The 24,436-nt window shown below is 44.6% G+C and overlaps 2 protein-coding genes across 12 annotated transcripts in view; one reads left to right on the forward strand and one right to left on the reverse strand.

Moving 5' to 3' along the window:
- Nucleotides 1-18,414, reverse strand: part of HMBOX1 (homeobox containing 1) — a 117,351-nt gene extending 98,937 nt beyond the window's left edge. For 6 of the 11 annotated variants that reach the window (XM_088052336.1, XM_088052340.1, XM_014257642.2 and 3 more), the window contains exon 1: nucleotides 18,164-18,414. The gene's annotated coding sequence lies outside the window, so the exon portion shown is untranslated. Of the gene's footprint in view, nucleotides 1-13,845; nucleotides 13,956-14,121; nucleotides 14,183-18,163 lie in introns of those variants that run through there. The other 5 variants (XM_088052338.1, XM_088052335.1, XM_014257643.2 and 2 more) reach the window with 2 other exon arrangements.
- A 253-nt stretch (nucleotides 18,415-18,667) lies between these two features.
- INTS9 (integrator complex subunit 9) overlaps nucleotides 18,668-24,436 on the forward strand; it is a 60,702-nt gene continuing 54,933 nt past the window's right edge. The window contains exons 1-2 of the mRNA XM_014257626.2: nucleotides 18,668-18,762; nucleotides 23,231-23,358. Of these exons, the coding sequence (XP_014113101.2) occupies nucleotides 18,754-18,762; nucleotides 23,231-23,358 (137 nt within the window). The 5' untranslated portion in view covers nucleotides 18,668-18,753. The remainder of the gene's footprint in view (nucleotides 18,763-23,230; nucleotides 23,359-24,436) is intronic.

The following is a 24,436-nucleotide window of genomic DNA, read 5'->3' on the forward strand; positions in this document are numbered from 1 at the left end:
AGCAACACTGACAGTGCTTGAGAATGTGCCCAGGAGACAGAACGTTCACATTCACTGCAATCATTTCAGGGGCCTTTTTCTAATACCTTACAGTCCACCAAGAGATAGAAAGTCAGTACTACCAATATGGAAACTTGCTGTTTGATCCAGATCTGAACGAGACCTCCTCAGGTTTGATTTCTGTTGCAAATGGTGCTTTGTAAGCACAACTGGTAATCAATTTGGAAAAGAGGAGAAAATGTAAAGGAATAAATAATCATTTCTACCTGCTTCCCTTGCTCCCCCTGCCCCCATCGTGGTTTTACAGCTTTTCTTTGAGCCTGTTTAGGGAAGCAGAGAACCCAGGAGGGAGAGGAGCTGAAAAGCCCCAGCAAAGGGAGGAGAAGTGGCTGCCAGTTCTGCCAATGCAGTGCTGGGGGATGATGTGTTCTAGGAACTGACCTCATCTTCCAGGTTGCTCCTATCACTTCCTTCCCTAGAGCAGAGCTGAATCAAATCTTTGTGAGTTAAAAGGGTGCAGGCAGCCGTTCACAGACATGGGGGTATTTGCTCTTCAAATGAAAAAATGACAAAAAACCCCAAAACCCCCCCACGTTACAGCAACCCTAGGTCTGCCTGCACCCCTCTTGTGAGAGCACTGTTGTATATCCTTCATTATATTTATAAAGACGGCTGGTTTTGTGTCACAGGTTGTCATTTACACTGACTTCTCTTTCTCTCAGCTCATGCACAGGAGCTCCCTGGCCTGAGTTTGTAAATACAGATCTGTACGAACAGGAATAGATACACCATCATGCAATATGAGGCCGTAATTCCAGCGGGGAGAAAGCATGAAAGGAACCCCAGGTAATGGAATTGTTTGTACATATTCACACAAATAATCTCAGCCCTTGTCCTGACACTAATACAAAAACACAAGTCTTATGGAGCTTGAAATCTTCCCCTGGAGAGACAGCTTTGCAAAAGCAATGGAAGAAAGTACACTGGGTAGAAAAGGCTGTTTGTAGCTTTGCTTGCTATTTAAACCAGGCTGATTAATCTTAAAGATTCAGCAGCTTTTCAGATTTTTGCCTTCCTTCCCCCCCTCCCTTATTCCACAGCCTTTTTATCAATGCTTTAAAGTAACAGCACACACCAAAGGCTCAGGTACACCCAAAGCTGTGCACACAAACCCCAGTAAGTGCAAAAAGCAGCGGCTCACGTGAGAACTCAGAGACCACCAGGGAACATGGAACAGAAGAGGGATACAAGGAACACAAACCAAAAAAGAACTGGAATGTGTGAATCTCTACAAGCTTCTTGAGTACAGCAACCACAGCTCTTCAGAAGCCATGACACAGCAACAGGACAGAGCCACAAGCGGTGCCAGGTGGACATCAGGAGGAATTTCCTCATGGAAAGAGCTGGAAGGCGCTGCCCAGGGAAGTTTGGAGTTCCCATCCCTGGAGGTGTCCAAGCAAGGCCTGGACATGGCACTCAGTGCTCTGGGCTGGGTGACAAGGTGGGGATCAGTCACAGCTTGGACTCGATCTCTTTCCTCTTTTCCAACCTTAATGATGCTGTTTTTTTAGGTATTCCCAGTTGTCTTCTCCAACTAAAACCATCAGGGCTCATGTCTAAACTTTGACTTTGAAAATGAGATTGCAGGTCCTGGTAAAATTAGAGATTCAGAAAAAGCATATTCTCAAAACTAACACATAAAACAACACCTCACTCTAAAAATCTGATAAAATATGCTAATATTGACAGCTTGCTTTCATATGCAGCAAGGTGGGAATGGAGGGCAAGAAGAAGATATTGAGAGAAGAGATAAGAATGAACAGAATGCATTTATAAGGAGCCTGGTACCTGGAGTATGGCACAAAAGCCAGCCACCCCCTTCCTGAAAACCACTTGTAGCCTAAAGCCCAGACTGTGAGGAAATCTACCCCATAAGGTTAAATATCACTATATAAATATTTTCAGGTCTGGGCTTTAAGAAGTTAAAGGTAGTCCAAGGAAGTCCTTCAGCACACCAGTGGGAAACCTGACTTATGTGGAACACCAAAAAAAAAGTAAAATAAAAGGAATGAAGAAGAGAATCAGACCACCATTAGTCACTGGAATATAACTGCACCGTGTAAAGACTGTTTGCCTTTGCTAGAACAAAAAATCCTGCCTAAACTATATAGATGCAATGCATATGTTGCACAAAACCAAGTTTACATAATAAAGAGAATATATATTTGCTTTGATCTCGAGCTGCCCCATAAATTTTTAATAACAGCTGTAAAACAGAAATCTTTGGCTAGAAATCCTCAGCAGCAATGAAATTTAAGCTCCCTACTCATTACAGGTTAAGAAAACTCATTTCCAATCCATTCCTTGTAGAACTGTTACCAACTTCTTACAAGGAGAAATGCAAATGTCATTCCCAGCCATTTATTTGTAGATTATTCTCTTCAGCCTGGCTCTCTCCAAAACAGAGGGATAAGGGACTATTCAATCTGGTTTGTCATCTTTGATCCTATTAGCAAGGCATTGCTAAATTCAGATATCACAATCCTCTCATTTTGTATTTCACTGGAAGGATGTCTCAATCTGTTTTTTTTCTCTACAGAGAAACTGTTAAACCAAAAGTACTAAAAAAATAACTTCTCTACGATGCACCACAAATAGATTACAGTTTCTAGTTCAAGTGCAAAGGGACAAAGAAACCAAAATCTTTTTATATGCAGACATTAAAGTAAAAGCAGGAAACAGACTTAACAACTGGCAAAAAAAAAAAAATTAACCCTTGTGCTTTCAGTGATGTAACTGACAGAACTTCCTTTGTTTTCAGCTCCTTCCCCCCTCACTAAAGAATCACCACTGTTGTACAACACTTGAAACAGTGTGTTAACACATCCCCTACAATAAATAACCTTTTAGGTAAATTAGGAGGCTCCAAAAAGCACAACTATCAAATATATTACCTAGAAAAAAAAAATTACAATAAAATAAATATTAAATTCCTTCTTCAAGTCTTACATATAGCACTGCATGCAAGGAAAGTGTCACACAGAGGCAGTTTTCATGAGGAAGGTTTGTAGAAAACAGTATTTAAAGCCAGTATTTAGGGGTAGCAAGAGGACAGATGATTACAGTGCTCTGTGATAAGATGAGAAAGAGTGAGCTAATGGGATATAAAACTGCATACACTGGAGACAGCTTTACAAGGTAAAGAAATGACAGGCAAATAGCAATCACACCACACCAAAAAGGCACTGACAGGTCAGAAAAAACCTTCATTTTCTAAATGACAGCAGACTTAGTCCCTGTATATGAAGAGTACACAGAGCGGAGTTAAACAGTAACTGAGAGTGTGAGAGATGTTTGGAGAGTACCCAAAATGGAAAAGAAACCATTCCCTGCCCTCATTCCACAGGGTTTGTGCCACTCTGGACACAGCCAGGTATGTTTTTCTGGATGTTGATCCATCAGAAATCCAAGCTGTGTCCTTCCCTGCCAGGGATGAGCACTTGCAGGGTCTTGCTGGCTCAGAACTCTGAACACTCCCCAAATCACTTCCAGAAAAACTACTTCCTATTCCAGTCAGATCATGAAGTTACACAGATATCCATGTTCTCCCAAGTGATTCCGTGTGAACCAAGTACAAGAGTTATTAAACAGCCCTGTGAACATATTGGTGACTATGGGAATGGGAAGGATTCACTATCCAGCTCACAGAGTTTAAATACTGTATTTGTTCATGCTTAAAGTGGCACAGGACTGAACAAAGATTAAAAGAAAAAGACAACAAAAAGAATAAAACAAGCTAATAAGGTGACTTAAATTAGAAATTAAGGACACTTGCTCACTAGGAACTGAGCTAATAGCACCTCCCTTCACAAGGGCTACCTGGCCTCCAGGTATGGGACATTCAGCAGGGGAAAACACTACAATGGACAATCCCCATTTGGGATCAAACACATCTGGAGCTCCCTTTGGGTAGAAAAGGGGGGATATGGAGAATATCCAGATCACCTGCAGCACATAGTGAGAGGATGGCTGCAAGGATGTGCTGGGGAGGGATCAAATGTTTGCTTTTTTCTTCCAGGCTCTCCTCAGCACTCACCACTGCATTATTCAGCCTTGTGCCAGAGACAAGGCAAACTACTGATCTGATCCCAAGAGCACATTTTTTACACCTGATTTGAATTGAGCTCAGTTCCTATGCTGAGTTTTGCAATTCTTGCATAAACATTACTTTATAGCTGCCCAAATGTAGTTAAAAACCTGCACAGCCCTTTGATGGTGCAGCTCAGAACCAGCCCTAACCAACACTCTCAGGACATATGCCCCCTTATTTTTGTACCATTGCTGCTCTGAAGAAAAAGAGCAGCAAAACAGGAGCCTCACTCAATCCCCAATTTCAAAGTCTACCATGTAAAATGCAAACTAAACAATTGCATTCTAAGTTTCCCCTGTGCCAGCCACAGTGTTCAATCCAGGAAGAGTTGCATGTTTTTAAGAACTACAGCAAAACACCTTACAAGCTCCCCTTTTCAAAAATAAGGAGAGAGAGAGAGAGAGAGAGAGAGAGAGAGAGAGAGAGAGAGAGAACAGAGGACAGGATGAAAAGCACAAGGATGCATCTCCATGAAAATTATCAGTTTGAGTTCCCCCTTTGCACAGACCACAGAACTGCAGAGGTTGAACAGCACCTCTTGAGCTTGTCCAGTCTAACCCCCACATTAAGTGCAATTTTCCAGCGCAACTCACTCCAAAAATAACTGTGCAGGAACATGATGATCCACCTGGATTTAGGTTGGTGCTGGAGTAATGACTGGACTACAAAAATACATTTTCCTACAAAGCCCAGCAGCCTCAGAGCCCTGGGGTAGGCACAGCCCAGCAGGGTGGCTTCTGAAACCTGAGGGAAGGTTGCTAAATCACTTTTGCTTGGTGGCTGACTAAGGCCAAAACCAAAAAGTTCAGCCAAAACTGGGTCTAAGTTTAAAACTGTGACTGCAAATGATACAGGAATGGATACAAAAGAAAGACCATCAGCAGTAGCAGGGAAAACAGGCAAGATAAACTCCAAAACACGTAATTTGCCATTTCTTTGCTTTCTGCAAACACCAGTCATGGTCCAAGACTCTCCTCAGTGGCTGTAAGAGCACAGAGCTCGTATCCAGCAAATCCAAATTAATGCAGGGGAGTTTAGGAGGTCTGCCCAAGCAATGTCTCCACACAATTATAGCTCAGAAGTCATAACCCCTCCCTTTAATATTAAAGAAAAAAGAAATCACATTTGCAGCCAAAATGTACTGATAATACTGCAATGGCAGCATGGCCCTGAGCCTACAGCCTTCTCAGAAGTCATTCTCATTAGAAGAAAACTGAAGGATCATCCTCTTCATCCAGTGATTTGCAGGACATTTAACACACGGTGCTCACTGGAAGGCCAGCGCTGTGGAATTTTTAAGGAGTGGGCAAGGGGAGTTTGAGTGTTTCAATCCCATCCCTGTGTAGGTTTTATGTGGAAGAGATGGAGACCATAAAGCAGAGCTGGGAAGCAGCACTCAGGAGGACACCAGAGGCAAATTTCTGCCATGAGGGGTGGGGGAAGGCTGCTCATAGTAAATTGTTTCATCATACAACTGGAGGGAGTGCCAATGTCTCCTCTGGAAGGTTCAGTAAAAGTCTGTCAGAAGCAAAAACAATGGAGAATTAATTATTCTTAAATATGAAAGGACCTAGAACTCAGTGATCTGCTAATTAAAAACAAAATATCCACAATAAAGTTCCAGTTCAGCTCTTGTGAGAGCCAACAGAGAGCAATCCCACCGCCTCTAACGCCAGTAAGAGCTTATTTTAAGGACTCATCCCTTAAAGATATCAAAATTTAATGGAAATTTCAGATATTTACTACTCACCTACTCCATATTCAAATGTCTGAGCTCACACAAAATACACAAGACAGTCTTCACCAACTCATTGTGTTTCAGCAGTTCTGGAAATCACTGAAAAGTAACTGACAAACCAACTAAACTTCTGTGGTGTAAAGCTGCTCCTTGAAGGCAGCTCTGGAGGGGCTCAAAGCAGTGAAGTTTTATTTTTGTTTTAGCTGGTCACACAGTGTGCAAGAAGCAGAAAGCAGCTCTGATATGTGAGAAGTAGCACAGACAAGCTCTGTGCCAGGGAGAAGGAAAGATAAATTGTGATTTTCTGTGAGGATGACAACACTTAAAATTAAATGTCCTTGTCTTAATTTCTGCTCCCATGTAGCAACTGGGTTGTGTGAGGGACAGAAGGAAACTCAGGTTTCTTCAGCCTACCTTTCCCACAGTGTTTTGCAAAACAGGGAGGGAGGAGAAAGTTTTCAAGATAAATCAGGATCTGCAGGCATACAGCTGCAGGATCCCCAGCTTTTTGCAAGAAGTTCTCTCCTCACAATGTCTACAAGCCAACCATCAAAGAATCCACAAAAACCAAAAATATCTCAGAATCATTTGGGTTGAAAAAGACCTCTGAGATCACCAGGTCCAACGTGTGACCAATCCCCACCTTGTCACCAGCCCAGAACTCTGAGTGCCACATCCAGGCCTTTCAGGGACACGTCCAGGGATGGAGACTCCAAAGCTCCCTGGGCAGCGCCTTCCAGTGCCTGACAACCCTTTCCATGAGGAAATTCCTCCTGATACTGGAAATGCTGAAGAAGTAGCAGTGTTGATACACAAAGCAGAATGGAATGGTTTAAATCCACCCTCCCTGAATGTGGTGTCTCAGTGTGGGCTAAAGGGAGGCAGATCCCACAATTTTAAGACCTGCACTATCCCAATTTGGAGAAAGCGCCCACATCCTTTTCTCCAAGCACTGGACAGCAGCAATTCCTTTAAGGACAAGCAGAGGAGATCGCCAGGACAACTCCATGATCACTGTCTCCCTTTTACCTGCCAGCTCATGAGTCAGACACCGCTAAATTAGGAGGGACATTTATTGAGGGACGTTCACTGAGCTTTTCTCTGGGTTGGAGTGACCAACACCACCCTGAACATGGATACCCCATGCTCTGGGCTTAAACCTTCCCTTAAAGCTGTCATTTTCCACTAAATTAAAAAAAAAAACCAAACCCTGGAGCTTCATCCTCTAGCCAGGCATGGGCCTGAAGAGCAGCATACCTGCATTCCAGTTTCCACCCTGGGTTGTTAGCCAGACTGTTTATAAAACAATTTTAAAATGCCAGCTTTTATGTATTACAGTTTTATTAATCTTGAATGATACATCATAGGTGCAGGATGCATAAAAGGGTTACAGAAACATGGTTTGCATTTTAAAATGCTTTAGTGAAAACAAATGAATTCTCTTTATTAAATGAACTGAACCTTGCTGTGTCCTCCACGGAAAGATTTCAGTATTAGTGAATCTCCTCCCTCATTGTTCTTTTTTCCACCTTATGTTAGGGGAGGAAAACAAGTATTTCGGCATTTACAGTTCCCAAATGGTTTCTCAGTTTTGAATTAAATAGGCTGTGATAAGAACTATCTGAATACACAGAAATAAAGGAAATATTCTCTATGCATATGCCGAAGAGGCTACCTCAGTCAAAATCAGATTCTGGTTCCATGTGCTCAGCCAAGAGTGACAACCACCACTCCACTGGTTGTTTTGACTCGTTTGACTTGATTTATTTGCAGTAGAAATACAATGCTGAGGCTGTGCTGGAGTCCATTACAAGAAACAGAGGCATTACAGCATAAGGCCTAGGCTTTAGAAAAAGGCATTTAAATATTTTAATCTATTTAAATAGAAAACTTTTATTTTAACAAAAAAATCAGATTTTGAATTCAGGTTATAAGCTCAAGTTTAGGTGTAATTACAAAGAAAAGGTAGAGATGCTTCATTGCTGGTTTTATCAGCCAACTTAGCCAACAATCAGCTTTTATTCTTATCAAAGATACAGATGCATCCATTTGCCATTAAACAGATCTGTTTCCCACAAACTGGACACAGCCTCCAGGCTCCAGATAAGCAGGGAATCTGCCTTCCAACATCCAGAGTACAGGAATTTTAACACCTGTTTGGAGCAGCATCTAAATTGATCATTAGTGTCAACAAATACAATCCAAATGGACTGTCCCAAACCTCTTTGGAAGCAGAGATTCTTTTCTGCTTGTTCAGTGTTTAAAACTCTGAAGGCCCAGCTCCAGCACTGCTGCCACTTTAATCTTAACTATTTTATGAGTCATTTATACGCCAAAGTAACCCACCTAAGCAATCAAATACAACGACCCAAAAAAGATCTGGATCCCAGTTTTCCCGTTTTACAAGCCTCAGAGGGGAAAGATGATAATAACTGAACAAGCTCCATGTTCCAACCCCAAGGTTTTATGGAGGAAGGGGAGAGAGGGAGGGATGATCTTTCCATAGCACTGCAGTGCCACAGGAAAGCACCACGTTTAATGTAATCAAGCTCTACATTGCAGCCATATGGAAACAATTTCAGTCAATAAACAACTCCTGCAAGAAGACAGCAGAGGAACAGGAAAATCAGATCCTGATTTAACCAGGAGGCAGGAGAGCTGCTGGCTCAGCTCAAAGGCTGCCATGACATGAAATATCCCTGTCCACCAGAACTCCACAGCGCTGGGTCCCCATCGCTTGTGTTCCACACCTCGGACTGCAGGAGTACAAATGGCACAGTTTCTTCCACAGTGTTTCCCAGCCTCCAAGATCCTGTACCTCAGTGCTCTCCCCTTTCTTCTCTGTTCCCAATCTTTCCTCAAAGCCTATCGCTGTGGCCAGCTTCCCACCCGATAGCCAGAAAGGAAGCAGTCATCCCAAACTTTAGATACTCACCCGACCTCCCTGCAGCTTATCTGCCTGGAATTTGCAGGTTTCAAAATAGGGACTTTCTCAGGGAGCAAATCCTTAAAAACACACACAAAAAAAAACCAACCTAAAACACCACACATTTTACTTCTTCCTGTTAGTGGTATTTAAATAAGGTTTGGTTTCAAGGTTCCATATTATCCAGGATCCTAAAAACCAATAGCAAAAATACTGCCTCTCCTGCAGAAGACAACATTCCTGTACACTGCTGATTACAGCTGCAACACGGAGGGAGTAAAAGCTAAATCAGTTTGGGACAGGAAAAGGGAAATTCAAGGGAACAGCCAGCAAGCAAAGGCAGCTGCATTTTTAACAAAAAAGCAAGAAGGCACAGTGCTATGAATAAATCAGAATTTCCTTGAGTGTGACAGAGGAGTGACACCAGTATTTATGGGAATAATGCCCATGAACTGAAGGGTAATTCACGAGTGTCTTCAGAAGTAAAGGTTCCGCTTGTAAAGGTTGGGAACTTCATCGCTTCCACAATGCCACGGGATCTGGCAGCAGATGCACCACAAACACCCCAAAAGCACTGCCATTTTACACTTGAGGACACCCAGAAACAAAAGGCCTTGGGATGTTTTTCTTAATAACCAAAGTGCAAGACTCCAGGTATCTTGAAAAACAAACACAGCACTAGTAATAAAATTTAAACCCCAGTAGCTTCCTCGTGGAAGGAAAAACCATGGAGAGTGCAGTTTTCTGTCAACTGGGGCAACATGCCTTTGTCACATGAAAATTCACCAGCAAACAAAAGATGATTCCCAGAAAATCCATTAGCAGAGAAACATTTAAATCAGCCTAAAACCCATGCACCAAAGAGGCCTTTCACCCCAGGCCAGGTGGACGTTCCTATTTCACCAATCCTCAACGAGGAGGTGGACAGAATCTGCAAAGCTGTAAGCTGGGGATCCATCCAGGCAAAGAACAGGAAAAGAAAAATCTGTTTTCCCAGTAAAGAATTACAAGAACAAGGACACCAGTAGTGCCAGTCAGCACGTTTTAATGGCAAATGTCTCGATAAAGGACTAACTTTGTTCTTTTGAGATTACAAATGTAGTATTGCAGAGTCAAGTACACGCACAGAGCGTACTCTGGTTCTGGTGGAAACCCACATCGGCTGCTCCGTATCCGAGAGCTGTCAGTCAGCCAGTTCTTAATCTACTTCCTGGGATTGCATCATGCTAATTTTTTTTTGTCACTAAATTTAAGGTCTGATGCAGTTCAACATTTTTATCACTGCAGATAAAAATCTCTGAGTGACACCAGGACTGTAGCACAACAGGACACTACTGGGAGGAAAGGACAGCAGGAGAAAGGAGGCCAAAAACCTGCCTTAAGTTAGCTCAGGAAAGCCAAACCCATCAGAATACAAAGGCTAATTTATAATCTAAAAAATGCAGACTGTAACTACCAAATGGCAGACTTACTTGAGTAAAGAATGTCAGTGCTGGGGCAGTGAGGCTCATGAGCAGGATTTCCCTATGCAAAAGGTCTGCTGGGAACTGTTTCAATGGCTCTGCAGCAAAAAGAGCTGAAGGCACCTCAGAATTTGGTATGGATCAGGCACAGGCTGGAACAGGCACTTTTTTTGGTCTCCACCATGTTAAAAATAAATGGAGACCATGAAGAATCACCAGATGATCTGAGTGCTGGAGAAAATGCCTCAGAGTGAGACTTAAAAGCTCAACTCCGTTTCCTTATCTATCAAGTAACTTGATTACAGAGTGTAAGTACCTTCATGGCAAGAAAGTCCTGGATACTAAAGGGCTCTAATCTTGTCAGGAAAATCCTAACAAGAACCAGCGGCAGAACTTAGACTAATTCAAATTAGAAATCAGCCACTTATAACTACCAAGAGAAGTGATGAGCCTGAAATTACCAGTGATGGACACTCAGGGCTGGAAAGCTTTCAAATTGTTTTTAGCCAAACATCATTTACTGATCTCAGTTTCAGAGTAAATGATTAAAATTTAAAGGCCTGTGATACAAAGCATATAAAACATATCAGGGAAGGCAATTTAATTATCAGTTCTCGCCTTAAATTTTATGAATCTCCAATATGTTAACATCACTCAACTTCTGTGGACCAGGAAATTAAAGGAGGAGGAATAAGTTTCAAGTTCAGCAAGTTCCCTCTTTTTCAGACTTACCATTAAACAGCACCGCTCCACCACAGATGGAGCTCCCATGAAATAGACAGGGAATAATCAGCTATGATGTCTGGAAACCACATGTAATGCAATTTACTTGGGCAAACTCTGATCAGCTCCCACCTGAGGCATGAAAAGTCAGTATTAGCTTAAAAAACCAGTTCTCATTCTGGGTAACTACACCTCTGACACCCAGGTTATACTCCCAAGAGCAGCAGCACCCATTGACAGCCAGCCAAGAATCTCCAATACTTTTTAAACATAAAAGCATCTCAATAGCCCTGAAAAGATTATTTCCATATTCCACACTGGAACACAGGCAAGTCAGAAAGTTTGCCCTAGGTCATAAAATAAAACCTATGCTGCTAGAGCCTAGAAAGGAAATTTCATTGCCAGGAAAAACTTTCCAGCACTCAAGCACCACTTCCATGTCAGAGCTACTGCACACCCCCAAATGCTGCCAGTTAAATCACTAAAAGATTTCTGGTGAAAGCTGACATTGTAATCAGAGAATCTGATCATGGCAGAGAAAATGTCCAAAGTAAAGGTCAGAATAAATATCCAAGCAGGAAGAGCACTTGTATTTGATGAACTAACTAACTGCTTTCTGCTGCCATCAGTATTACAGTGCCATGGCAAGAACAAAAAGCAGATTCAGTGTTCGCCTCAGAGCTCAGAAGGAACAGGCAGCTCAAAATGCAGGAAATGACTATATGCTGCACTTCCCAACTGATAGGGCAAAGGCTTATCAGAAGAACAAAACTGGCTGTTCACAAGGCCACTGAAAGAGTAGCCTACACTATTTCAGTGTAGTTTCAGTAGTTTCAGTGGTAGTTATCCTGCTGTTGAACTTTGAAATTCTAAGAAAGTGAAAAGAAAAAACAGCTTCTTAGATATAAAGTTCAGAAGTGGGGAGAAGACAGGTACTGGGAACTCAGGACAAGCAAGATTCAACTGAGGGGCAGAGCCAAATATAATTAATAGAATTTTTATGCCTGGCTTGTAAACTCCTTCCTTAACCCAACATTAAAATCTCATCTACCACCACAGCAGTGAACGGGATTCATGTAAATTTAATAAAGCTTAAAATATAACTTGTACATATGGAGAACAAAAAAAAAAATGCCACCTCTATGCGTGAGGCAGGTGTGAAAATTTGTTTCCTCAGGCTATAAGAAACTCTTCCCTGGAAGCAACACTCCACCCATTGGGCAAATGGAGACTGGAAGCATTACCTGCCAGCACTCCATGGACACACACACACCAAGTGGGGTCTTTGTCGAGCTGTATTACTAAAGTGATTTGGGTGTATTCATGTACAACCTGCTGGAAGGGCTTTGCTTGCTAATGAGTTTCAGGCTGGTAACTGCACTCAAACCAAGAGATGATGAAGTGAACGTTCAGAGTGGAATTCTGTAGGAAAAAGGGAAGTGACCTTCCACAGCTCCTGGTTGGCCGCACAGGAAGATAAAGCAGAGCTCACTCTGTCAGGAGCACTACGGCAGTTCCCTGTTTTAAGAGCAGACTTTAACTTCAGACTCTGCATGCAGCTTTGATTTACAGCTGGGAAAGGGAAACCTCCACTAAGACAGGCAGAATAACCAGTTACAGATTATTTCTTTTAATTCTTAATAAAGCACATTAAAACAGCAGTTGCTCAACCTGCTGGTGTCTGCATTAACATAGGACTGAAGTAAAACAAGTGACAAACACGCCTGTGCATTCTTGAGGTAGAAGTACAACACCAAAAAAATCCTATTAAATGAAGCAGAAGAAAAGCAGTACAAGAAAGGAATCCCTCACAGTCTTGGGAGAAAGTTTGCTTTTGACCTGATGGGAGGTGGAATATAATGGATTTAAAAGCAAGTAAAATAATTGAATAAGTAAGGATGAGAAGTGTCAAGCCACAGAAGTCAGTGGGAAATCCTCCCATCACCATAAAAAATAATCTCTGGACTTAGATATTCTTAATGACCACATCAGATGACCAGCAAATAAATTCCGCATATGGTTACTATATATCAATATATCACAGATAGAAAGTGCAACAGATGAGGAGACACCTATGTTGAAGTGCTGCTGCCTCAGACCATGACCTCATACGGCCTTGTGCCTCAGTTTCGCAATTTGTAAAACACCAATACCTCTGTCAAGCACCTGTAGAGATTTACAGAGGTATGAAGTACTGTTTTGACATGGAACAGCAAAGGAGGGCAGTGGCTCAGCCAGAGTGAGCGAGTAGGAGCCACTGGAGCCACGCTGCTCCAGCCAGCACAGGAGCTACGGCCATAAATCGATCAGCCTTGATTAGGTTGGGCTTTACGACGCCGTAATTGTCACAGCAGCGGCTCCGGGACTGTGACATGAGCCCTGCGCTCGGCAGTGTCACACAGGCAGCCTGCACCAACCACAAACCTCTGCTAAAACCAACTGCAACAGCAAAGAACAGGAGCTGCCCAAACCCAACAGACTTTTTAAGGTTATCAAGGATAAAAGCTTCTCCACATGCTCATATGACCACAGGCTAATGCTGTGTAAGCGCCCAGCTGAGATGAGAAGGATATAACCAAGAGCACGTTTAAAGAAAGGGATATATTCACTGGAAATCTGCAGGCACAACACAAAAACCAATGTGTTTCTCACAGTGACAAGATGAAATTTTCATTTGGTCAGCAACTACAAAGTTGATTCTCTACTTCTGGCTGTGGACCACATGACAGCCTCAAGTACATAAGAGCGTTTTATCTGCCAACTTGCAATGAAGACCACATAGTTAATAGTTTGCAACCTCCTTTCCCCCAGAAGATCTTCAGAGTTGAGTAATAAAATTCCTCACATGATTTCAATGAGAGGGTTCACTTGTCAGGGGCTGTTTGGAGATAGTATCATATGTCAGGGAGGTGCTGCTCAGATCAAGTTTTCCAACCTTGTGTTTTCAAGGCTTGACTGAAAATGAAAAAAAAACAAAACAAACTTCAGGCGATAAAGTCTGAAACTGGAGAAAAGAGAAATAATCTCTAGATGCTATTTTCAAAATGTCAAACTTAGCCAATTAATGAAGGGGAGGAAGAAAAACTGATTAAAGCCCTGACAAACCCTTGAGATCACAGACTGATTGCGAGTTCTGCCGCAGACTCCCCGTAGGAACCTGGGCAAGCTGATCCCTCCACACCTTGGTATGCCACCTGCGAGACGAAAAATAGCACTTTCTTTTCATATCCTGTCATTCTTGCTTGTATTGTTCCCCAAATTAAAAGCATTTGTCAAAACACTTATCTTTAGCATTAACCCTGGGAATTGCATTCACAGCTACCACAGAACCAACCCATCTGCATGACAGAGTGCTCAGATACAAACTCTTAGTACACTTTGCTACCCAGCCATCCTAATTTAATACAAGTCAGAAGGAAGCTTTAGTCAATACAGGAATATTAGAATGCTAAAATACAGTTTGTTACTAACCTTACAAATAAAACCAGCTTTAGGGTTCCGAGTTAGAATGACTGCCTCCTTCCTCAAAAAAAATCAAATTCTCCTCATTATGTCCTAAAAATCCTGCTGTAATCACAGTATTGGTCTCACTACATTGATAACTCACAAGATCATATTATCAGGATAGGTATAATTAAAGCCCAGTCCCACGAGGACATGTATGCAGAATCCAATCCCCACTCTGCTAAAATCAGTGTAACATGAAATCAACTTCGGGGACTTTAGAACCAAAGCTGCATGAAGTTATCGACAGGAGGAACAAAGGCATCTGTTTTTTGCAATAAGATTCTTAAGCTGACAGTATTTTGATTTCAAATTCTAGAACTTTGCAGATGAAAAAGATTCGCTACAGATGCCAATATTGTAGCCTGTCATTCTGTAATGTCCTTAAATGCTCTGCACAGAAATCACTGTGAAGCACAAGTTGTTTTTTTTAGATTAAAGTGTGCTGTTGTTTCCTGAAAATTCATTTGTTTTGTAACATATACAACCAAACACCTTCCCAGACCCCTTGGTATAAGGAACAGTACAGCTTCCTCCTCCCTCATGGTTCAGTTTCATTGATTCTCCCAATTCTCCACCCAAAGACCAAAATTTCACCCCTGCCCCACTGACACACAACACAAAAAGAACAGTCCTAAAAGTTAACGACAGAACAATACCTGACAGTTCCTTAATAAAAATGCATTTTATTAAAAAGTAAGTTAGTTTTAAAAATTAATGTCAGAGCCTCACTCTTTTCCCAAATCCAGACAGCAATGAAAAAATATACCAAACACTCCCATGAACCTATGGATTATCACTAAAAAGTAAACACTTAATAATAATTTTGTTTACAAAACACTGCACAGCTATCAACTTTTAATATCCCTTTGTAAGAGACCAGTAAGACCCACACAGAAACTGCCTTAAAAATAAGCTTCCTGCAGCTGACACCAGCTACAGATTCCACGGAATTGTCAGAATCACAATGCTAGAGAGATGCACGTTGTCCAGAAAGGTCAATAAACCCAGGGAGCTGCTTGACACCGCTCAGTGAAGCACTTCTAAAGATAACCAGGCTTCATTCGCACAGGATTTTCTCCCAGATTTCCCTACCCTTCCTTAAAAATCCTGCCGTTTCACCTAGGCAGCATTCCTGTAACCCAGCTGGCAGCCTGCATACCACAATGTCGTCTAGACCTGCTCGGAACAGTGGGATGACACAGGAGTAAAAATGCTGATGCCTGTTCTGGTGCTTGCACTGCTGTTAAGTGAACGAGGGGAGGAAGAACAGGCAGCACAGAACGAAACACAAGTTCCTTGTTCCCAGCCTCCTGCCCAGGCTCGTTGGGTAATTCTGTCAACCAGACAGAAAAAGTTGTGCCCGTCACAGGGCTAAAGAACAATCTTTACAGGAGGGAAAAAGAACATTCCCAAACCCCAGTTTTCACGTGCAGAAACAAACCCTGCCCTTCCCCAGCCCAATGCTCCCCGGACTTGCAGATAACAAATGCATCCCTGCACAGACAACATTTTCTGGCCCTTTCTTCCTTCTCCCCTCTCTCCATCTCAGAGATGTTTTCTTAGCAGGTCGGAAGAGAAATGGTAAAAAGGGAGAAGCGAAACGCAGAAATAAATTAAGTTTGTTCTCTGCTGCTGACAGATTTAGTCTCAGCATGATGGAAGGAAAAAAATGTTAGGAGTGATAAATCCATATATACCTACTCCAAACTACACCCCGCTTCCCAAGGGACATGGTATAATGGTAAATAAGTATAGATGCAGTTCCTACTAATGAGGCAGGGTACAGCAAGGCCAAAGAAAATGCAATCATCTCGGGGAAAAAAACTGCACAGGACTCCTCCTCTCCCATCCATGGAGGAAATCAAATGCCAGCTGCACCATCCCAGGAAGGAAGCAGAGTCTGTACCTGATGAGCCCTGCAGAAATGAGCGAGTCATATCACGGGACCCGAGCAGGCACTTCAGGCTTTCGCCAGCCCACAAATCGTCTGCAGAGCACAATTCCTCACTCCGGTATTTTACATGGCATCATTCATGCAAATTGTAGGGGTAATTTCCCCCAGTGTTTTCTTTCTTTCCTTCCCTCCATCCCCACTAGTTTGAAGCAGGGGGACGTAGGTAGCGTCTCCCAGATCTGCGTTCCCTGGCCATCACTTTAAAGCTTTCCTCCCTACAAAGTTTAAATCTCCAGTTTTTTGTTCATAAACGTTTTGTACTTAAAAGCTACCGAACCATGCTCCCAGTGTTACTTGAACAAATTGAGACAGACCCGACTCCACGAACATGCTTAAACCTTCATTTCCTCTTCCTTCTTCCTTCCCCACCCCCAAAAGAGCATTTTTTTTCGTCCCTAACACGAAAGAACTGGGGCAAAAACAGTACATCCAACCAAAGCTTTTCCAGACCTATCGCAAAGAACAAAATGCTTCCGAAGAAGTGGTCTGCAAACATACCAAGAAACACTCCACCAACTAGGGGAAAAAAAATAACAAAAAAAAAAAAAGAATCCATCAGACAAAACTGAGGTCGAAGAAGTCGGCGGGGTCCGCCTCGGGTGTGTATTCTACACCTAAATACACTCGCCTCTTGTTTTGTTTTAACCCCGAAGCTGAGGCAAACACTCCAGCAGAATTCTCTACCGCTTCCCCGACCGCTCCTGCGGGCAAACCGTTCTGACCCAAAACCATCCCGGACACGGGACACAAAAGCATTTACCCCCCACCCCCGCTCCCCACCTCTTCCTAAGAAGTACAAAACAAACAAGCGTCTGACACCCCACCCAAGCTCTCCTCGCACATTTTGGGAATGACTTCCCTCCGGGTCCTCCTCCTCCCCCACCCGTTCCCATGTTAAACTCTCCAGCAAACATACACCCTTCGTGTTTCACGCCTTTGCCCTCCCCGAAAACCTCCCGAAGCCGCGGGAGCTGCTAGAGATCTCGCAGCCCTGGGAGCCGGCGGGGTTTGGGGCACCCCTGAGCCCCGTTTCTCGACCTCCACCGGCACAAAGCTGCCGAAAAGGAGCCCCCGAAGCCCTCACACAGCCCCAGCCAGGGCAGAGCTCACCGGCAGAGTGAGAAGGCTCCGTGCCCGGCTCCATCCCTGAGGAGTCGGTCCCTCTTTCCCCTGCCGTCCTCGGGGGTCCCCGGGACAGGGAGCGCCGGGGGTCGCACCAGCCTACCCCAAAACTCCGCGGCGAACAACATCCGAACACCCCCAAACCGCAGCACCCACCCAGGCTGAGGGGGCTCCGCGGCCGTCACTCCGTGCCCCACAGCCGGGAGATGGGAGGAATCAAAATAAATATACAAATGGCAGGAACAGCGAACCCCAATGGTGCCCTGCCCTCCCGCTGCAGCCTCCCGGGGACACCTTCCTCCTCCTCTTCCTCCTCCCCCGATCCGGGGGCACCCGCGGAGCCCCCCAAAGCCGCGGCTCCAACTCTGCCGCCCGGGCTGAGGGGCTGCCCCTGCCCACCCCTGCCCGCCCCCGGCTGCCTCCTCACGCACATCCCGCTCTCCGGCTCGGCGCGACTCCCGGCGGTGCCGGCGGAGGGGAGACCCCTTCCCGCTGCCCTCCCTCCCTCCAGCCCACCCACCCGCCCGCCCCCTCCCCTCGCCACCGCCGCTCCCCCCCCGTATTCTCCCTCGACACTCACCTCTGGGTGCTGCCGGCGCCTCCGCCTCACCATGGACCGGCGGGACTGGGGGGGTCCCCCCGCCCCAGATTGAGAGGGGATTAACGGGGGGCGCGGAGGGACGAGAACAATAGGGGGGAGGAAATCCCTCAGCCCCCCCACGCCCCCCGAGGACACAGCCCCCTCCCCGCCTGGCGCTCCTCCTGCCGCTCCCTCTCTCTTTTTTTGGTTTTTTTTTTTTTTTTTGGCTCAATCACACCAGACCGACTGTCTTTGTCTGTCTGACAAGCGCCATGTTGATATCAACATCCGAGCCCCCACCTGCTGCAGCTGTGAGACCCTGGGACTTGTAGTTCCCCCCTCCCCAGGGTGACGGGGAGACCCGCTGCTCCGAGACTACAATTCCCAGCGTGCCGCGGGTACGTGGCGCGCCAATGGGGCGGCGGAGCTGAGGTCGGAGCGGACTACAACTCCCGGCGTGCCTCGGGCGGCCATGACGTTATCTAGGGCGGGGGGCCGGCGAAACTACAATGCCCATGATGCCCCGGAGCGCAGCGGGGCGGGCAGGAAGGAGGGTAGGATTGTCCCGGTAAATAGAACCGGGGGACGCGATGAAGCTGGTGAGTGCCCGGGGCGGGGGGCCGTGAGGGCGGGGAGGGAGCTTGGCCTTCCCCAGGCGGCGGGGGGGGAACTCCCGACGTCGCCTGCGGGCTGCGCAGTCTCAGCCTCGCCGAGCGTGAGGGGAAACTGAGGCGCTGGAGGGTGGTGGGCTGAGGGAAAAGGGGGAGAGGTGATCCTGAGGGAGTCGGGGTGGGGATTGAGGGATAAAGGGGAGATACTGGGGCGGGGAGGGGCTGAGGGAGGGACGGGAGTCGGCCCTGAGGTGTGGGGGAAGGCGGGGGTCGGCCCTGGGTGGGGAGGGTTAGGGGGGGCCGTTGCCCAGGTTTGAGGCGTTGGGTGGGATCAAATCTTAGTAGGCTTCTGGAGGAGGAGGAGAAAATGTTTCTCAGCTTTCCTAGCTTTAAACATGAGTCTGGCGTGGAGCTTTCCCCCTGCACGTGTGGCTTCTGCTGGGCTCTGCTAGGAACATGAATAAATCCCTGTGGTTTGTGATAAAGACGTTTTCCATCTGCAGTGTGATAATATAGGGAGATACTAATAAAAAAAAATCAGCCTGGAACAGCTTTGCCAAGGGTGTACCTTGCTTCTTACAAGGATTTTGGTTTTGATATTACAGTCTTCTGTCAGAAAGTACATGACCCATGATATTGGTCTCCTCTTTTGAACTGTTTAACTTTCCTAGAGACCTTGGATTCAGGCACTGCTTTGGTTTCCAGGAAGAATTTCAGTTTCACATAATGTGCTGCAGTTCTCGGTCTGGAGGTGAAAACCCAAGCAGTTTTCGACATACCTGAGCATAATATCAGATGTATTTAATCTGAAGTAGCACCATTATTCAATTTAAAATTGTCTCTTGGTTTTGAGACTGAGCAGTGTGTTATTATAAAGCTTCATAGAAGTAAATGTGGATTCTGGGCTGTTTTTAGACTTTTAGGAAACCACTCTCCATGGAAGTGTGTCCAATTATTTCCAGAGGCAGGTGGTCAAGGAGCTTGATCCTGCTTAATCTTACTTGTGTGATAAGGATCTGTGCAGGGATGAGTTTTACCAGTGGGACAAACACTGCAAAGTCAAGCACTTCTGGGTGTGATTGTAGAGGCTGATAGAGTTCAGTGGGGAAAAGCAAACTGGGAAACCTTTAAATAAAGACCCCAGTGAAAATGCAGAGCTCTTTTAATGTTTAGAGTCTTGCATAGGGATAGGGAGGGGGAATGCAAACTGTCTGGACTCTGTATTGGAGCATTTTTAGACTTATTTTTAAATTCAGGTACTGAGAATTATGAGATTCTGCACCACATATCTTTCTGGAGATGTGTCTGAATTTGGGATTGTGAGGAGAGGAGTCAGATGCTTTTCATCCTCTTTTCTCATAGATTTGGGTTGAATTTGGAAGAACAGGGTAGAGGTGAGGGACTAGTGGAATGTTCCCTGTCCAGAGGGGTTGGGATAAGATGAGCTTCAAGGTCACTTCCAACCCAAACCATTCTGGGATTCTGACTCCAGACCTGATTCAGAATCCAGTGGAAACGTCAGACGCCCACAAACTCAAATGTGCTTTGGCTCAGGCAAATCTCAGTGCTCTTTTCCCCCCAGATTTTAAGCTGGCATGTGATGCTAATACTGGAGGAATGCACTGCAGGATTTCTTGGCTACACTTGGAATTCCAAGCTCTGCCTTTAACCTGCACAACTCTGAATGTTTTGGAGCCGCAAGTTTGAGCCACTATCTCTGTCCTCTGTCACTCTGCCCTCCATGAGATGCTCAGTGGGAATGGGATGTCTGTGGAGAACCTTCTTCTCCCAGGCCCTGAGAATCTGGAATCAGCCCCTCAACCTGGGCCCTTTGTGCCTCACTGCCAAACTTTCATCGCATTTGCAAATCCTGCCAGGAAATCTGTGAGCTGAGCTGGGCGTATTTATTTTTGTGTGTTTTGTGTCTTTTTTTACATGACTTTTGGAGTTAGGAGATGAGGCACCTTTGTGTGTTGGCTGTACCAGCCTTTATCCATAAGAGAATAAAGCTGGAAGCAAACAAATATTGGGACAAAAAACTTACATTTTAGTCCAGTCAGGAACGTGACTGAAAGTTCTGGCTCTGTTTTAAACAGTAACAAATACAAACTGTGAGGAAATTATCCCATTTATAATGTGTGTAGAGACACACATAGTGCAAACACTCCCATTCCTGGATTCCCAGTCTAAAATTCTAACAGAGGTGCAGGCCCAGCAATGTCACCTGTGCAAACAGCTGTACAGAAAATATGAATTGCTTTTTATTTTTCTGTCACTTTGTTTGAATCTGGTAGAAAGAATCCATTGACTCCCAGGAATCCATTTACCACAGCATGACAGCCACAGAGAGAGATGATTTTAACTGCTTTTAAAGAAGGAAAAAAGGAGGATTTTCCAGTTAGCCCATAGATGTCAGGGTCGTGATACTACTCATGATTATAAAAACAGGCAAGAAAATGTTTTGCTGATAAAAGTGGTGATATTTCATTGCCTTTTTAAATTACCAATAGTTTAAAAGCTACAAAAATAGAACTTATTTTTCCCTTCATTTCTTTCTATTTACTTCAATTTATAGCTTCATTTGTCAAAGTTCTGGTCTGGTGAGAACTTAATTTCATGTGAGTGTGTTACATTTGTGAATAAACCAACTGAATTCCTCACTCCTTCACCAGCTTGGCTTTACATGTTTTTTTAAACTTTACTAAAAGAAAGGCAAAGTGTGATGTAATTCCTTAATAATTAAAGCTTTGTGAATTTAAAACAAAACTCTCTGTGATATTTTAAATTTAATATTTGGGGCTTAGTCGGTTTAACTATTTAAATATAGTTTAAAGCAGGTTTTTGAGGAATGTATGTAAATAGCCTTCTTGAGGGCTGTTAATCCAGACAGTTACAGTTCTGTGTTAACATTATTGTGAGAAGAGGTAGAAAATGAAATTATTAATCTCCCTTTTTCCCACTTTGTAGAGGGAAGTATAGAACACAAGCTTAACGGATAAATGACTTACAAAAAGGCTGTTTTTAGTACAGTGCACGGCCAAACAAGTAGTATTTTTCATCTTCATTGACAAAAACTTGAATTTAAAAGCTCCAGTTTGACCTGAGCATGGCTGTGCTGCCAGGTGCCCAGACTTGGGAGGCTGGAGATGCAAAATCCCTCCTCGGAGCAAAGGAACCCTCCTGCAGAGGTGGCCACGCTCCCGCTCAGACATTTGTCTCTAATCCCACATTTTAAAGCTGACCTTTCTGTTCTGTTCTCCCTCAAAGCTCCCGTGCCTCGTTAAATGTTTGTCACTCCAGACAGGAGGTGGCTGCATCTCAATGATGCTCAAGTGCCCCCTACATCACCTGCTCACCGGCTCATTAAGCTTGCAAAGCCTTTGGGATTTGGATATACAAACCCTTCCATTCAGGTGGGGATGCCCAGTCCCTGCTGCTTCCTGTTTGTGTTTAGCTAGACAAAAAGTAGGTGAGAACTTGCCCCAGAGCTGCTACACCTGTGCAGGGGTTGTTGGGGCAGGTTTCTTACCAAAATAAAAACTTGTGTTCCTGCAGGGCTTCTCTGCTTCACTGTCCAACTCGAGTCATTTTCAAATTTTCTAGCCAAGTTTTGTCAGGAGGACTGAGCTTGGAAGAAGCTGATTTGCTGGGGTTTTGGGGGAAATAGGTGATTGCAAGGAAAAAAAGAGATTTTGCATGTGTTCTGAATCGGAGAGAAGAGCTTTGCCATCCACTCAACCCTTAGGGTCAGAAAAACTGTCTGAAGTAAATCTGACCCTTAATACCATGACATGGGGAAATCTCAACACACAGCTGTGGGACACAGATTAATGGGAAATCATGTTTTATTATGGTGTGTAAGGAAATGTGTTTAAAAACAAGGGGGGAAAGGCAGTTTGTAAACTCTGTTCACAGAATCACAGAGGTTAGAAAAGACCTCCACGATCGAGTCCAATCTGTGACTGACCTCACCTCGTCACTGAGTGCCACATCCAGTCATTCCTTTGACACCTCCAGTGATGGGGAATTCAAACCCCCCCCTGGGAAGCCCCTCCCAATGCCTGACCACCCTTTCCTTGAAGAAATTCCTCCTGATGTCAAACCTAAACCTCCCCTGGCACAATTTCCTCTCATCCTGTCCCTTTTCCCTGGGAGAAGAGCCTGACTCCCGCACCCCCAGCTGCCCCCTCCTGTCAGGGAGTGCAGAGCCAGAACGTCCCCCTGAGCCTCCTTTTCTCCAGGCTGAGCCCCTTTCCCAGCTCCCTCAGCCCCTCCTGGTGCTCCAGACCCTTCCCCAGCTCCGTTCCGTTCCCTGGACACGCTCCAGCCCCAATGTCCTTGCAGTGAGGGGCCCAGAGCTGGACACAGGATTTGAGGTGTGGCGTCACCAGTGCCCAGCACACAGGGAAGGGTCATGTTCTGAAGGGTCCTGAGTAACTTCTCCTCCTTCTTCCAGTACTGCCTGTCAGGACATCCAACCTTGCCATGCAACGTGCTCAAGTTCAAATCCACCACCATCATGCTGGACTGTGGGCTGGATATGACGTCTACCCTCAATTTCCTCCCACTGCCTCTGGTCCAGAGGTGAGTTCTGTGGCCTGTCAGCACTTAGTCTGCATCTTCTTGGGTTGCAGTTGGAGTGCTCTGCCTGAAATGGTGTATTGGAAGGAGGGAGGGGATGGGTACAAATGAACAGCATCATCTGATATCATAAATAGACTTTGTTCACTTAAAAATTCTCTTTATCAAAATAACGTCCTTTGGCTCAGTAGACGGAAGACATTTTATGGATTTATTGATTGGTTTTTCTAGATAATTTATTCTAAGCTTCAGTAAAGTATTGCTGCAACTGCTCAGCACAAGTGAGGTCACATATCTGTCATCTTTCTGGCTTCTTCATGCAAGATGAGATAAATGGGTAACTGAGATGGAGTGTGTGGGCCCAGCAAGTCCTGTTTAACCACCATCTTCTTAGGCTGTTCTTTAGAGCACAGACTAAGAAAAACAGCAGTTAGCAGCCCTTGTTAGTTGCCTGCATGGCATAATTGTTCCCTTTTAAAAGTTAAATAAATAGAAGGGCAGTGCAGCTGGGCATGGGATTGGAGCAGCAGAGAACCAAAAACAGAATCTAGAAGAGAATCCTGAGATCTCCTTTCTATGCCCTGCTACAAAGTTGTGTTTTCCCAGGTTTTTAGACGAAATTGGATATTCAGTTAGGGTGACATGTTTTGTGTAAATGGAATAAATGACAAAAATTAGCAGTTGGAAAGGTGGGAATGAGTCACTCTCAGTGATGGGAAGCAGTAGGAGTTTTCTCAAAAGCTGTTTAGTAACTTTGATCCACAAGGAAACAAGTGAGGAACATTCTGGGTTCAGGGAAGGCTTGGTTAAGAGGAGGAAAATACAATTGGAAAAGGGAGTTTCCTAAGAGACCTAGTGAAGTTAAAGCAGTTTGTCCAGCACTTCCTATGATTTGTTATTTCATGGAGAGAAGAGGAAAGGAATAGACAATGTGTGCCTTGTTCTGCAAGAACGTGGAGTTCAGGATCTGCTGTAGAGAGGCAACAGATGCCCTCAGAGGGATCAGTGTGAAAGTCAGTTTTTGTCCCTTTCCATAATGCAACTGCTGCCTGCAACAACTGGTGCAGTAATAGATTTTGAA

Source organism: Pseudopodoces humilis, chromosome 3 (assembly GCF_049639895.1).
Source record: "Pseudopodoces humilis isolate 2021_Gansu_Grassland_sample_001 chromosome 3, ASM4963989v1, whole genome shotgun sequence".
Taxonomy (NCBI): domain Eukaryota; kingdom Metazoa; phylum Chordata; class Aves; order Passeriformes; family Paridae; genus Pseudopodoces; species Pseudopodoces humilis.